This window comes from Solea solea, chromosome 2 (genome assembly GCF_958295425.1).
Source record: "Solea solea chromosome 2, fSolSol10.1, whole genome shotgun sequence".
NCBI classification, from domain to species: domain Eukaryota; kingdom Metazoa; phylum Chordata; class Actinopteri; order Pleuronectiformes; family Soleidae; genus Solea; species Solea solea.
In genome coordinates this window covers 16,877,449-16,891,881 of record NC_081135.1, presented here as the reverse complement: position 1 = coordinate 16,891,881, position 14,433 = coordinate 16,877,449, and the positions used below count along the sequence as shown (strand labels likewise).

Below are 14,433 nucleotides of genomic sequence, written 5' to 3'. Positions count from 1 at the left end.
AGAAAGCCTCGCTATCCAAACACGTCGACATGGAGGAGATAAACAGACATGTAAACATCTGACATGGATGAATAAATGTCTGTAGAACGCGGCTTTGAACGTCACACTTGTTAACTTGTTTTTTTTATTGTTGTTTTTGCTGACGCGTCATTTCTAAGGCAAAAGCTGATGTAAGTTGTGTTTTCATCTTGAATTTGAAGTGCGTCGTATTCAGCTAGCTAGCTAACGTTAGCCATTTGGCTGTGCGTCAGTGCCTTGTCTTTAAAGATGACGAATTAGTCCTGAATACGTTGCACTGTTTTCGCTTTTCTAATTCAGTAGGCAGCGTAGTGTATAGTGTACAGTGGTTGTCATAGCCCTGTGGTTTAACACTAGCTCCTTGTCATAATGTCAATGTAGAGGCCTCGTTTCGTAGCTTGTGACAGAAGCTGTAAAACTAAACAGCTACAAACAACATGCGCCATGTAACTTCTAAAGACGGTTGGTTTGTAGCATCATGTTGCATCAGTCTGTATGTACTGTATGTGTTCTGTTCACGAATCTGGATGTTTTGTCATGCTGCATTACAGGGTCGTGTCAAAATGGACAGTGACCTAAGTCCCCAGGATAAAAAGGACTTGGACAAGTTCATTAAGTTCTTTGCTTTGAAGGTAAAAAAAAAGCTGCTGCTAACAAACGTCTAAATAGTCATGGATGAAGCCATTGCTGTAACTCTGTTTTTCCAAAGGCACAGTTCAAAGTATATCATGTGGACTCATGTACTCTTTAAAAAAAAAAAAAAAAACTACTACTTATCAGTAGCACAGTAAGTAAGCATGTCCTGTAAACCTGTGGTTCTCAAAGACACATAGATGAGTTGCAGAAGACTTGCAGAATGTCTCCCAACCCTTTTTGTTAAGATTTGTGTGTATATGTATTAAAAGACATGCATAATAAATGCATTAAAAGACTAGAAATTAAGTTGTAATTCATTTACCAAACGTATTCATGCAAATTTGCTCTGGTTGCAGTTTATATTGTGGTTTGGTCACAATTGTTTAAAAAGTGGGTCACTGTATAAAATTTGAATAACACTGCTGTAAACAACCGTCTTATATCAGGTTGTGTGTGTCTTAGACTGTTCAGGTAATCGTCCAAGCCCGGCTTGGAGAGAAAATCTGCACTCGCTCTTCCTCATCACCTACAGGCTCTGACTGGGTAAACATATTCTGTAAAAATTGTTATCTGTACCTTATTTGGTCTGTAACAGAGTTAGTGAATGTCTATTTAATTATTTTTGTTTTGCTATGTCCTTCAGTTTAATTTGGCCATCAAAGACATACCTGAGGTTACTCTTGAAGCCAAGAAAGCACTGGCTGGACAACTCCCAGGCATCGGTCGCTCCATGTGTGTTGAGATCTCCCTGAAGACATCAGAGGTAAAGCCTCTCATCGTATATAAAAATCCTTTTATAAACATCATAAAACTCCTCAAATTATTTCACATAATCTTAATGAAAATAACCATGCAGTAGTTCTATGACTCTGCATGTTGAAAACATGTGCATGACACCTATAAATAACACCAGTATTATATGAATTACTGTCATAAGACTACTTGTCTTCTCTTAATGATGATACAGTTATTGTCAGTCACGTATTTACGTTCCTTGATCAACACTTTGTCCTTCTCTGTCCCATTCAGGGGGATTCAATGGAATTAGAGACATGGTGTCTGGAAATGAATGAAAAGTGAGTGAGCGTTTATTATTTATTTAATATTTTTTTTTTGGCCAAAGTGACCAGGAATGGTTATTATCCAAAGCGACTTACAATAAGTGCATTTAAACATTTGGGTACAAATAAGAGCTAGAAGTAAGAGCTTCAAGTAAGCCAAACTATGAAGGGCTAGTCATAAGTGCGATGTATAAGCAAGTTTTTTTGTGTCGTCGCCTTAGTCGAGGTAGAGTCGGAGGAAATGTGTTTTTAGTCGGCGGCGGAAGATGTGGAGGCTTTCCGCTGTCTGGATGTTGATGTGGAGCTCGTTCCACCATTTGGGAGCTAGGACAGTGAACAGTCTTGAGTTCTGCAAATGCTTCTGCGATCCTCTCAGTGAGGGGTCAGCAAGCCGGTTTGCCGATGCAGAGCGGAGTGGGCGGGCTGGGGTGTAGGTTTTGATCATGTCCTGGATGTAGGCTGGACCGGATACGTTTGTAGCATGGAATGCAAGCACTAGAGTCTGCGAGCAGCTACAGGAAGCCATTGAAGGGAGCGGAGGAGTGGTGTAGTGTGGGAGAATTTTGCTAAGTTGAAGACCAGTCGAGCTGCTGCATTCTGGATGAGTTGCAGAGGTCATATGGCACACGCAGGGAGACCAGCCAGGAAGGAGTTGCAGTAGTCCAAGCGTGAGATGACAAGAGCCTGGACCAGAATCTGTGCCGCCTTCTGGGTTAGGAGAGGCCGTATCCTTCTGCTGTTGTGCAACATGTATCTGCAAGATCGAGCTGTTGCAGCAATGTTGGCAGTGAGGGAGAGTTGGTCATCAAGTGTCACACCCAGGTTACTTGCAGTATGAGAAGGAGCTACCACAGAGTTGTCGAGAGTGATGGTTAGATCTGTGGTGGGAGAGCCCTTTCCTGAGGGAAAAAGAAACTCAGTCTTGTCGAGATTGAGTTTCAGGCGATGGTCAGACATCCACTGAGAAATGTCGGTCAGACAAGCGGAGATCCGTTCTGCTACGTGTGTCGGAGCTGGGAAAAGAGAGAATGAGTTGGGTGTCATCGGCGTAGCTGTGATAGGAAAAACCATGAGAGAGAATAACAGAACTTGATCATGAGATAGAGGGATGAAAGAGGATAGAGGTGCTGAATTTGTGGTTGTTAGAGTGGTGAGATCAGGAGGTGGGGTTGAGAAAGAGCAAATGTCATCTACTTTTTTTGTGAAGTAGTTGACAAAGTGAATTGGTAGATGGGAGGAGGGAGGAGGGTGAGTGGGGGGGGTCAAGGAGGTTAGAGAAGATCGAGAAAAGTTTTTTGGGGTTAGAGAAAGAGGATTGAATTTTAGTCCGATAGAAAGATTGTTTGGCTCCAGAGATAGTGAAGGTGGAGAGAAGAGAATGATAGGAAAGCAGGTCGTCAGGGTGTTTTGATTTCCTCCATTTCCTTTCTGCTGCCCGTATCGTGGCTCTCTCAGCACGCCCTGAGTCAGACAACCACGGGGCTGGGGAGGACTTACGAACCCGCCGTGAAGTAAGAGGACAGAGAGAGTCAAGAGAGGAGGACAGAGTAGAGAGGAAGGTGTCTGTGGCAGAGTTGGGATGCATGAGGGAGAAGGAGTCAGCTGAAGGAAGTGCTGATAGAATAGTTGAGGAGAGAGAGCGAATGTTACAACGGACAAGTGCAATATCTGGTGAGATGAGATCATCAGATTGGGAGAGTGGGGGAGAGTAGGATATGAAGAAATGATCAGAGACATGAAGTGGAGTTACCTTGAGGTCAGAGGTGGAGCAGTTTCTGGAGAAGATGAGGTCAAGGTGGTTGCCAGCTTTGTGAGTTGGTGGAGAAGAAGCAAGTGAGAGAGAAAGAGAGGAAAGTAGAAGTAGATCGGATGACTTCTGACTGGATGTTGAAATCACCAAGAAGAACAAGTGGTGGGCCATTTTCTGGGATGTTTGAAAGGAGGACATCTAGTTCCTCCAAGAAGTGTCCCAATGGGCCTGGTGGACGGTAGATGACAATGATTAGTTTTACTGGGTGAGTTACAGCATGAAATTCAAACAACTGTGAAGAGAAGTGTGGCAGTGGGTAAAGAGTGAAAGTCCAATTGGAGTTGATGAGCAGACCTGTCCCACCACCTGTTCCAGTGGATCTGGGTGTGTGGGAGAAGGAGTGGGCAGAGGAGAGAGGCGCAGGGGTGGCTGTGTGGGAGGGTGTTATCCAAGTCTCAGTGAGAGCAAGGAAGTCCAGGCATTGCTTTGTAGCAAAGCCAGAGATGAACTCAGTCTTGTGGGTAGCTGACTGGCAGTTCCCCTGCAACAAGGTGTTGGATGTGTGTAGAGTGGGGGGGATAGATAAGTGAGGTCAGATTACGGTGATGCTGTGAGTGAATGTGAGGTTTTAATATCTATGAGGAGAAACATGAACAGGAATGGAAAAAGTGCACATATGTGAAAGGTAGAAAACAATTGCAGACAGGTACTTAGACTCCTTGTTAGACTCCTTGTTAGACTCCTTGTTAGACTCCTTGTTAGACTCCTTGTTAGACTCCTTGTTAGACTCCTTGTTAGACTCCTTGTTAGACTCCTTGTTAGACTCCTTCGTCTTCCTGAGTCTGCCGCTTCAAAGTGAGTGCTGCTTTTTAAAAGACACCTGATTAGGGGCTGATTGGTTGCAGCTGTGTGGCCACTCCCTGTAGCCAATGGAACTTCAATGTAGCCTTTTTTTCTTTCTTTTTTTTTTAAGAACACCTGATTAGGGGCTGATTGGTTACAGTAGTGTTGGCCACTCCCCTGTAGCCAATGAAACTTCCCACCTGGTGATGGTGATGGCTCAATAGAAACTAGGTCAAAACCGCAACAATAACAACTTTCTCTTTGACTCAGCTAGATACAATAGCAATTAATGAAATAGCAACCAAATTAGAAAGACCTACAGAAGTGATACTTAGCTTAATTCCAGTAGTCCTATGAGATACCCAGAAAGTCCAAATGCACACGGTTTTAACACTATTTTAAGTTATACCTGGACTTTTATGGACTGTAAGGGGAGAAGTTGACTGATTGGTTTTTCTGTGGCTGATATTTGGAAATCAGTGCAGGCAATGGCCTATAATTGATGCATATTTCTTTTTTTTACATATTCCTCCTCCATCTTCTAAAATACAGCAGTTTAATTACACCAAATCACATACGCAAAATTGCTTAACTTGTAAACATTTATTAAAAAAACGTATGGGTCTATCACATATCAGATCATTTTAAATATTAAATAATAAAGGGCCGATTATTGAAATAAAAAAACACACATAGTATTTATGTATTATATCCAGGGTTCCCACACCTCGGTTGACATTAAATTCAAGGACTTTCCAGGTTCAATTTCCTCAAATTCAAGAACCGAATGTGCTGACACAGCTGAAGATGGGAGGGCAACTTGTAAGAGCCGCTTCGCCCATGGCATCCAGCATTATTGATTTGCAGCATGCTCTGCATCTGGGCAAGTGATTGTTCTTGGGATCCTGGGCAAGCCAGTCTTTGTGATTTATCTTGGTGAGCCACATATCCCTGAATTTCCCAGGCATCACGTAATTTGCTCTCTCTTGCTTAACATTACTCGCTCATTGTTCTGCATAGAATCTCATGTCAATGGCAGATAGAGACGGTGTACAGTGCCAACAACACAGCTAGTAATCACGACTCAATGTTTGTTCTGCATAGACCTAGTCTACATACATAAAACAATGCAGGGCACATGAAAGAGTAGGTGGTGTTGTAAAACAAAGGCACAACAACAGTGGGAGACATTTACCTAAATATGAACTTAAGTTCTTTCTTGCACAAATTTCAATAGTCCATGTCTTTTCAGGGCAATTTTTAAAAAACTTTTAAGGGCCTTAACGTAATAAATCGGGATGAGCCAATAAGATATTCATTATCTGTATACTGAATATCAGCCAGGTAAAAATATAAAATCTGATACAATCCAAAAATCCTATATAACTGTAAATGTGTAAATAAATTCAGCAGCAGCATTTTAGCTGAGTCATTTTGTGGGCTGTTTATTTCTTATTTATGGTAGAAGAATATTTATTTCACAGTTGGACATTTATGTTTTTGAAATGGCTAGCACTGATATCGGAATCGGTACTCAAGTTTGTGATAAAAACCTTTGTAGTGTCTAATTAAAAAACTTGACAGTCTCTGCTAGTCTTCAGAAAAAAATCACAAAAGGGTGTTTCAGCATCAGCTGCTTTCAGGTTAATGTTGTCTTTATATTTCTACCACGTCTCTCGCATGCTTTAACTGAAGATTTGATGGGTCTGCACAGATGTTGCCTGCCCGCTTTCTGACTCTGGAGGTATACAAGTCCTGGATTTAGTCTGTTTCTGCCCTGTTTGGTGGCTGATCCCAACCACACAGTGATGGATGAGAATAGACATTGCTGTGTAAAAGGTGATCAGCAGCTCCTGTGGCAGGGTGAGCTTCAGGTCCAGGTCCTTCAGGATTGTGGATCCCAGAAACCTGTATGTCTCCACCACAGGCACAGAATTGTTGTGCGTTGTCCAGTCCATTGTCCAGTGCGTAATGGGGGGCAGTGTAGGGAGATATCTCCTTAAGTCCACTGTCATCGCCACAGTCTTGAGCATGTTAAACTCCAGGTTGTCCTGACCACACCAAACAATTAGCTGTTCAACCTCCCCTCTGTAGGGAGACTCATCACCGTCTCTGAACGTCCTTTGAGGTGCAGTCGTTTGTGTAGAGGGAGAAGATTTTCCCCAACCTTACCTGCTGTGTCCAGACAGTTAATCTTGAAAAGTTAAAAATTTCAATATTTTGACATTTGAATGGTGGGTCTCTGAAAGTATGAATGAGTAGAATAGAGTTAAAAGATGCATGAAAATGTGGACGTTTTGAAAATGAATCCGATAATTGAATTGAGTGTTTGAATGATTTGATGAGTCATCATGTTGTCTGTTTCTGCTGCAGGTGCGATAAGGATATCAAGGTGTCATACACTGTCTACAACCGTCTGTCTGTCCTTCTCAAGTCTCTGCTGGCCATCACCAGAGTGACACCAGCCTATAAGCTGTCCAGAAAGCAGGGACACAACTATGTTATATTATACAGGTCTGTGGCAGTAGCATGTTAATCTGACTAAAGAGTTTCAATAACTTCCAGTCTTTTATTTTTTCTACAGCAAGTTTCTGCTTCAGCGTTGTTGTTGCTGGTGAATGAATATTCAGTCAGATCCTCTAAACCTACCATTTTGTCTTGTTTCTGTCTCTGCTGACAAGGATCTACTTTGGGGAAGTGCAGCTCAGTGGATTAGGAGAAGGTAACTACAAATCCAGCATACTTACCTATTCTTCAAATACATTTGATAATGTTTTGCCTCCTACTACTATTAGTACCACTGCAGGCTGTACACTCAGGTGTAATGCTGCCCTCCACAGGTCAAAGTTTTTAAAAAAAATTTAAGTATAGCCCCTTTTAACTTCTCAGCCATGCATCAGAATACAGTGCAGAGTGGTTTGAATACTTTTATGGAAGACACTACTGTTAACACACTGTTCACATACTATTAATATTCTATTTAGGCAATATTAATGTACTGTTTTCAAACTGCAATTATGTTTACATACTCAAAACAAAACTATTTTAAATTACACTCTTTATACATATACATGCATATTAAAGCAACTAATGACCTTTTTAATGTGTGGTTTTCCTGTTGATGTCATAATATATTGAAACATTAGACAAAAACAGCTTAATAAGAATAAATGAAGTGGTTGCAGTCACAATAAAGAAAACTTCATTACATTATATAAATGCATGTTTACTGATGCTTTCTGTTTTTTTTGTTCAGGTTTTCAGACAGTGCGTGTCGGCGTCGTCAGCACCCCTGTCGGCACACTCACACTCTCATGTGCCTACCGCACCAACCTGGCATTCATGTCTAACAGGTAAATATCACTCTGTATCTAACCCAACATCATATTCTCGCAAAGGAAGTTGAAACATTTCAAAAAGATAACTGAGTTAATGGGAGAGTGGTTTATAGAATGAATGTATCTGTTGTCCTCTGCAGGCAGTTTGATCGATCGGCTCCTATCATGGGAATCATCGTGGATCACTTTGTGGATCCTCCGTGCAGCAACCAGCGTCCTGCAAACATGGGGCATCCCTGCAACTACAGGTAAGTCCAGGAAGCAGTTTCTTAATTTGAAATGACATTACCTGCCCACAACACTTCACAGTAGAGCTTTAAAGTGCTTGTCAATGCGCAGTTTGAACTGGAAACATAGTTTGTTCTGCACATGCGCAAAGTGTGACTACTTCCTATTATAGCTAATGTATTAGGACAGGTGCGGAACAGCTACTACAACTAAAAATAACAAAATCATGTATTTTACTTTCTAGAGATAACAATTACAATGAAAGATAAAACAAAAGTGTATTTTGTTTTACAAGAACAACTGTAAGCATTGTTTATTGTCAAACATTATGGCAAAAGGTTTATACAGGAAGTACTAAAAAGTAAAGTAAAAAATAAGTTTGGTCTGCTGGTTCATGTAAGGAGCCTAGGCATCTCTGTTGTTTGTAGCATTAAACATTTACTGTTTCTTCTTTTGAAATGAAAGCTAACTTATTTTCTAAGTATAACTACTTAAACATAAAGATAACATAAAAACGTGTATCTTATTTTCTAAGAATAACTACTAAAACTAAAGATTTCCTATTTGGAAATGAGCTCAGAAGTTCTGACATCCGACTACAACTGGGAAACACTGCTAGAATTTGTGGAGGGCAGCCTGACGAAAAATTACAAGAAGAGGAAGAGGAGGAAGAAGAACGTACCTGCCCCCAGCTTGAATTTCCAGCCTTACTAGGAAATTAAAAAAACGTCATCATTTGAATTCTACTTCTTGTTTTTTGTCCAGAGCTCCAGATGAGGAGGACGGAAGCCCATTTGCAGGAGTTCAGGATTCACAGGAGGTCTGCACCACCTCATTCTCCACCTCCCCTCCCTCTCAGGTAGGACAAACTCTTGGCACTTATCACTTCTTTTCTTCATTTTCACACCTGTTTTTTCATTTCATTTTCTCTCTCTTCTTTCTTTGTCTCCCCTAATGTCCCTTTACTGTGCGTGTCTGCTCTGTCTCAGTGTGTGTGCACACTGAGTCCGTCTCCCTCTAAACTGTCTAAGCCCCTCCCCCTGGACAGTCTGCAGCTTCCATTGGCTCCTGGACTTGTCACTCACACTGTGAGTCTGCTCTGGCCTCTGTGAGAGTGTAACGCTCTGAAACGCCACTAAACAATTTGTTTTTTGTTGTGTGTTGCCTGTTGTTGTGTCATAGAGACTTTTCGTTTGTGTTTGCTTAATCACTAACTTAGGCTACAACCACTGATCAGAATCTTAGGCCTTATCCACACGGAAACAGAACTTTGCATGTACAAAGGTTGTTTTTTTTCGTTCTTAAAATGTTTTTCAAAATATGACATCTTTTCATGAAAGTATATGCCAGGCCTGTATGTGGCACTGTAACACTGCTACGGAAATAAAAATGTGGAGAAGAAAACTGCGAAAATGCACATAAAGAATGCACACTGTGTACAAACCTTTTTTTTTAAATATAGCTTTATTGAACGTCAGTTCCTTGTGGATAAAAAGCAGATACGGTTTGGATAAAAAGTAGGGGTGTCACAATCTAGATGGTAAATCGAATATTGATCGAAACAATGTCACGGTCTCAGCCTTCGACAAATGTGGCCAACGTTTTTGAAGGAGACACTTTCACACCTAATATTTTCAAGGCTCAATATCACCAGGTAGAGTTGATGGCAGGTTTATCCAGAGCAGATTTAAATTGTTAAATAAATTGTCTTAAATAAAAAGCACTGTAATGTGGATGTAGCCATTTTAGCTGCATTTCGCTGTGATTGCCGCCATTTCATTGTGATTTCCATTTCATTTCTTATCATCTCCATCTCTAGTGTGACAGTAGAAACCCACACTAATCTTTGAGCCATTACAGGAACAGAACTTCTGATGTTTTCACTTCAGCCTGAGTCACTGCATTTGACTAAACCTTTATTTTTATATAAAAAATTTACTGATCACTATTTCCTCTTGTTCCTTTTTCTCTTAGCTTTATTCATCCAGATTATACTACCAGCCTTCTGCTGAGCTCTGTCACCCTGCTGCTAATCCAAACCAGGTGATGCTGAAGTCGCTCAACAATCACTTCACTTCCAGATACATAGTTGAGATTGTTAAATCCATCAATTCTATATTTTCATTAGGTATTCTTCAATACAACATTTTATTGTCCAATATTGCTATTGGTAACTGTGTGATGCAGTTTCTTTTTTACAACTTAGCTCTTAATAATACTTTTAGTGCCGATACATTTACAAACGAGCTAATACAGTTCCAGCTTTGTGGCAGCTCTCACTCTCATCCTGATCACATAATGTTGGATGCATACATCTGTTTACAGCATGTCAGTGTTTATGTTTATGTTAAAGGTTTTACACATCAAATCTAATTCTGCTTTTTCTGTTTCAACTCCAGTTATTTATTTTTGCAAGTTCAGTCTGAAACTAGCCCTAATTTTTACAAACACTGTTTTCGACAATTTTTTCTTCAGGCATTGCATGCTGGGAAAGAGGGTGGGGTTGCATCGGCTCCCGTCCAGCCACATGGAGCAGATGCCCATCTGACAGTAGAACACACCCCCAATACACCTGGCAGCAGGTAAATCTCTCCTCACATCTGACTAAATGTGTGTATATATATATATATATATATATATATACATATACATATACATATACATGTATATATACATATATGATAGAATTATGCAGTGTTTATGTGGCAGCAGCCATTTTGGAATCCCATGTCGGGGTTGGCAAAGTTGCTCGGAAATTTCCGGGTTCTGACTACAAATGGAATTCACCATCTGTAACCCTGTCTCCTCCCTCTTCACAGTGGTGATGATGATGGTCTGTCACAGAGTGGAGAAAAAAAGAGGGACGGAGGGAGGAGGAGCGATTCTCCCGCTGACCCAGTGGAGTCTCTCAATGAGTTCACAAGGAAAGTGGGAGCCTTTGTCAATAAACCCAGTACAGAGGTAAACCAAATGTAGTTCCGTTTATTTCCTGTTTGTCTCAATGTACATCCTCTCATGTATGCATCAATGGAGAGGACATTGAATTTAGTTGCGTGTGTGTGTGTGTGTGTGTGTGTGTAGATAACTGCAGCCAGTCTGGACCTGCCATTTGCTGCGTTTGCTCCTCGAGGCTTGGAGTCAGAGGAGGATGACCTAATGGTAGCAGTACACGTTCTTACTTCAATGCTTTCATAACAACAGAATATTTTAGTTTTTAAAGTGCGTATAAAATGAAAAAAATAAAATCTCTTCTTAGTATTAGTTTTTATCAAGTATTGCGAGTAAACTTTCTACTCCAATCACTGGATAACTTGTGGTGTATCTATTAGTTAGTGTTAGTATTCCCATTAACTCAACCTGCATTATTTTTTTATATTTCACTAGCTTTCATGTACTGGAGTTCAGAATATTCATATATATGAGTAATAATACCATGAATAGCATTTTTGTTAGACATGCCTGTCCCTACGTCTGACTAATGCGGAGGATAAAGCAGTAGAAAACACACAGGTTCATATTCATGCTGTAGTGGTGACCAAAGTAGCTGAACATCATTGTTTGTACAGAATATTAACATAAACACTTCTGTATCAAACGTGTAGAGAAGCAACATTTTCATCTTTGTTTTAAGCATCCATGTAAGACACCTTTTCGGGACAGATACATCTCAGCTAGCTATCAAACCAAAGGTAGTAGTGTAGGAGCTGTTGCAGTTAACTCATGATTGTATAATAATTTTTGACACACCTAAAAAGCATGATCAGAAATAATTGTTTTCCAACATACTGTACATAGTGTATAAAGAGAGAGAATTTCTCCCTTTTTTTTTGTGCTGAGACACGTTTTCGTTCTTGTGTGTTTTCAGGTGCAGCCTCCAGCCTCCCCTCCCTGTCCATCCCCGCTGCAGGCCAGCCTTCACTCTCAAGGCTCAGAAGGATCGGGGCAACAGGACGATTTTGTCATGGTGGACTTTGTACGTTATAGTATATATTTTCACTATATGTGGAAAAAAGTTTTAAAAATGTTTTGCTTTCACTATTTTTGACAAGAATTAATCAGGTGAGTAAAACATATTTTTAGACATTTTGTGTCTGTTTCTGTTCCTTTCTTAGAAACCTGCCTTTTCTAAAGACGACTTGCTGCCAATGGATCTGGGCACCTTCTACAGAGAGTTTCAGAACCCCCCACAGCTGGCAAGCCTCTCACTACACATCAGCTCCCAGTCCATGGCCGACGACCTGGTAAGTTAGTGTTTTCCCAAATATTTTTATGTTTTTATAAATTTCTGAATTCAGTTTTTTGTTTTGTTTTTTATTTTACCAGCAAAAAGTGTTCAAACAATGCAGCGGAACATCATTTTATCATGTGCAAATACAGAACTTCAAACTAAACATTTTACTTTACATAAAGTGCTTTTAAACTCATTATCGGGTTCATGAAGTCAAATCAAATACAGGTGAGTTTGTTGGAGGCTGTAGATACTGTGCTGTCAAATGAAGCTGGGCTCAACGTCACAACCTCTCTATCAAATGATGGCAAATTCTGCATGATTTCCACTGTGATCAACAGTAAATCCCGCTCTCTAAGGCTAATGAAAAAATGCCAAGAAGTGGGCTGAGAGAGGAAGAGTGTACAGCAGTGTAGTGGGCGTGGTCTGGTAGTGAAATCTGACACCAAGTTTCCACCGCAGTGTGGATTTTCCACTGCGAATGAGTTTCAATAGGTGGAGAGAGAGGCAATGAAGCAACAGCGTTTATAAAAAAAAAAAGGGGTCTGGGATGACGAGCTCCATGCTTGTTTGATGGAAAAGTAATCCTGGGTTCCATTTGCATCGGAACTCGGAAGTCAGAATACCAACGCTCAACATGGGATTTTAAACAACAACATGACTTTGATTTAAAAATTCAACAGTATTGTGTGAAACACATAGGACAAAAGTGTTATTATTGGTCAAAAATAGCAGTGCTTGTATGGAGGCAGCCATACATTCTGAGTTCCAACTACAAATGGCACTCACCATAAGACGCCAGTGACAAAATTTGAATGCAGTAGCAGGTGTTAGAGGCGTTAGAGATACGGCGTTTTTAAAAAAAATTTATTACTCACTCATCTTCTGCCGCTTTATCCTCCACATGATTAACATGTTTTAGAATTTCTCATGTTTTGCACGCACTAATTAGTGACATTGACCTCTGCATTTAACCCATCCTTTTTATACACCAGTAGTAACACACACACAAGCCAGGCGCAGGAGCAGTGTGCAGCACAGGGCTGGGAAGGCACCCATACCGGGATTTGACCCGTCAACCCTCCGATTACAATTCCTTTTTCCTCTTGGCCATGGACTGCCCCCCGATACTACTAATCAAATGTTTTCAATCTGCAGGACTCCCTGCCAGAGAAACTGGCCCTCTACGAGAAAAACATCGACGAGTTTGACGCTTTTGTGGACATGCTCCATTAAGAGAAGGTGGACAGGAGAGGAGACTCTGTAGTTTTGTCTTGTGAGAATCACACACACTAGATGTGAAGCTCATCATTTGGCATTTTTTTCCCCTTCACATTTGCTCACTGTGCTGTACACACCGCCCTTATCACTGTAAATACTTAACCATGTCCTCCCTCAGTCTGATAGTGCTCATTCAAGCTGCTGTTATCAGGAAGTCACATGTTTTTTTTTTCCAATTGAGAAAGCCATGCGAATAAAGAGCAGACAGTTTTGCACTGTACTTTGCTATAATCTCCGTCCCTGCTGATGATTTCATATACATCAGTCTGTGATTATATTCAAGCTAAAAAAAAAATCAACTCATTGTGTATCGTACGAAGTGTTGTAAGATGAGCCTCATTTAAAACCCAGCTGGACTGGGGATTCTAACCACCACAAGTAGGGCAATGATTTTCATAATTGATTCATTGTTTGGTCCATACAATTTCATAAAATGTTATTTGGTGTTTCCCAAAACTTTCTTCTCAAATGTCTTAAACAAAAGTTTTATTTTTTCTATATTGGGCAGAGAAAAACATTCATTTAACTTAAAAAAAACCAAAAGACTCATTCTCCATTTTGAGTGAATTTGTCAAGTAAGCCCCTCAACTATCAGATTATAATATTCCCAGGTTGCTTGAAAAAAGTACACATTTAATGTAATGGCTCAAATCTTAATGGAGGATTGATTGCTCTCCTTTCAGCTTCCTACTAAACTATGACCGTCTACACAAGTGTGTACATCGTATATAGTAGGGATTTTGTTATAGAACAGTCTGCACAAGACACCAGGTCTGTAGATTGGTTTGAAAGCTTTAATTTAAACATTTGCCATTGGTCCAGGTGTCCTGCCTAATAAAGCATGGTTATTCTGATGAAACTGGCATCAGATCTTTTATTTATTTTAAACAGTGTTCATGTCGTCTGAACCCCATTCTGCTAGAAACGAGTCATGTTGCACTGTACACAGCTCTGTGCAAAGGTTTCACAGCTGTTCCCACTGTTTCACCCCGCAGTGCACCTGAAGAATTGATGCCATTTTAAAATGCAAAGGATGATCACACCAATTTA

The 14,433-nt window shown here is 40.4% G+C and overlaps 1 protein-coding gene across 5 annotated transcripts; it reads left to right on the top strand.

Moving 5' to 3' along the window:
- The first annotated feature begins 16 nt into the window (after positions 1 to 16).
- On the top strand, positions 17 to 14,242 carry atg13 (ATG13 autophagy related 13 homolog (S. cerevisiae)). Of its 5 annotated transcripts, none has more exons than XM_058622434.1 (18): positions 17 to 170; positions 570 to 650; positions 1,117 to 1,197; positions 1,298 to 1,417; positions 1,684 to 1,730; positions 6,682 to 6,822; positions 6,990 to 7,030; positions 7,565 to 7,661; positions 7,787 to 7,894; positions 8,640 to 8,733; positions 8,864 to 8,962; positions 9,849 to 9,917; positions 10,350 to 10,456; positions 10,694 to 10,835; positions 10,956 to 11,033; positions 11,740 to 11,847; positions 11,987 to 12,115; positions 13,261 to 14,242. In XM_058622434.1, exons 2-18 carry the CDS (start codon positions 582 to 584, stop codon positions 13,336 to 13,338), a joined length of 1,608 nt encoding a protein of 535 aa, XP_058478417.1. In that variant the 5' UTR covers positions 17 to 170; positions 570 to 581; the 3' UTR covers positions 13,339 to 14,242. The 5 variants fall into 5 exon arrangements, with proteins under 5 accessions (XP_058478417.1, XP_058478420.1, XP_058478419.1 ...); XM_058622435.1 differs by lacking the exon at positions 17 to 170 and adding an exon at positions 258 to 480; XM_058622437.1 differs by lacking the exon at positions 8,864 to 8,962.
- The last annotated feature ends 191 nt before the right edge of the window (positions 14,243 to 14,433 follow it).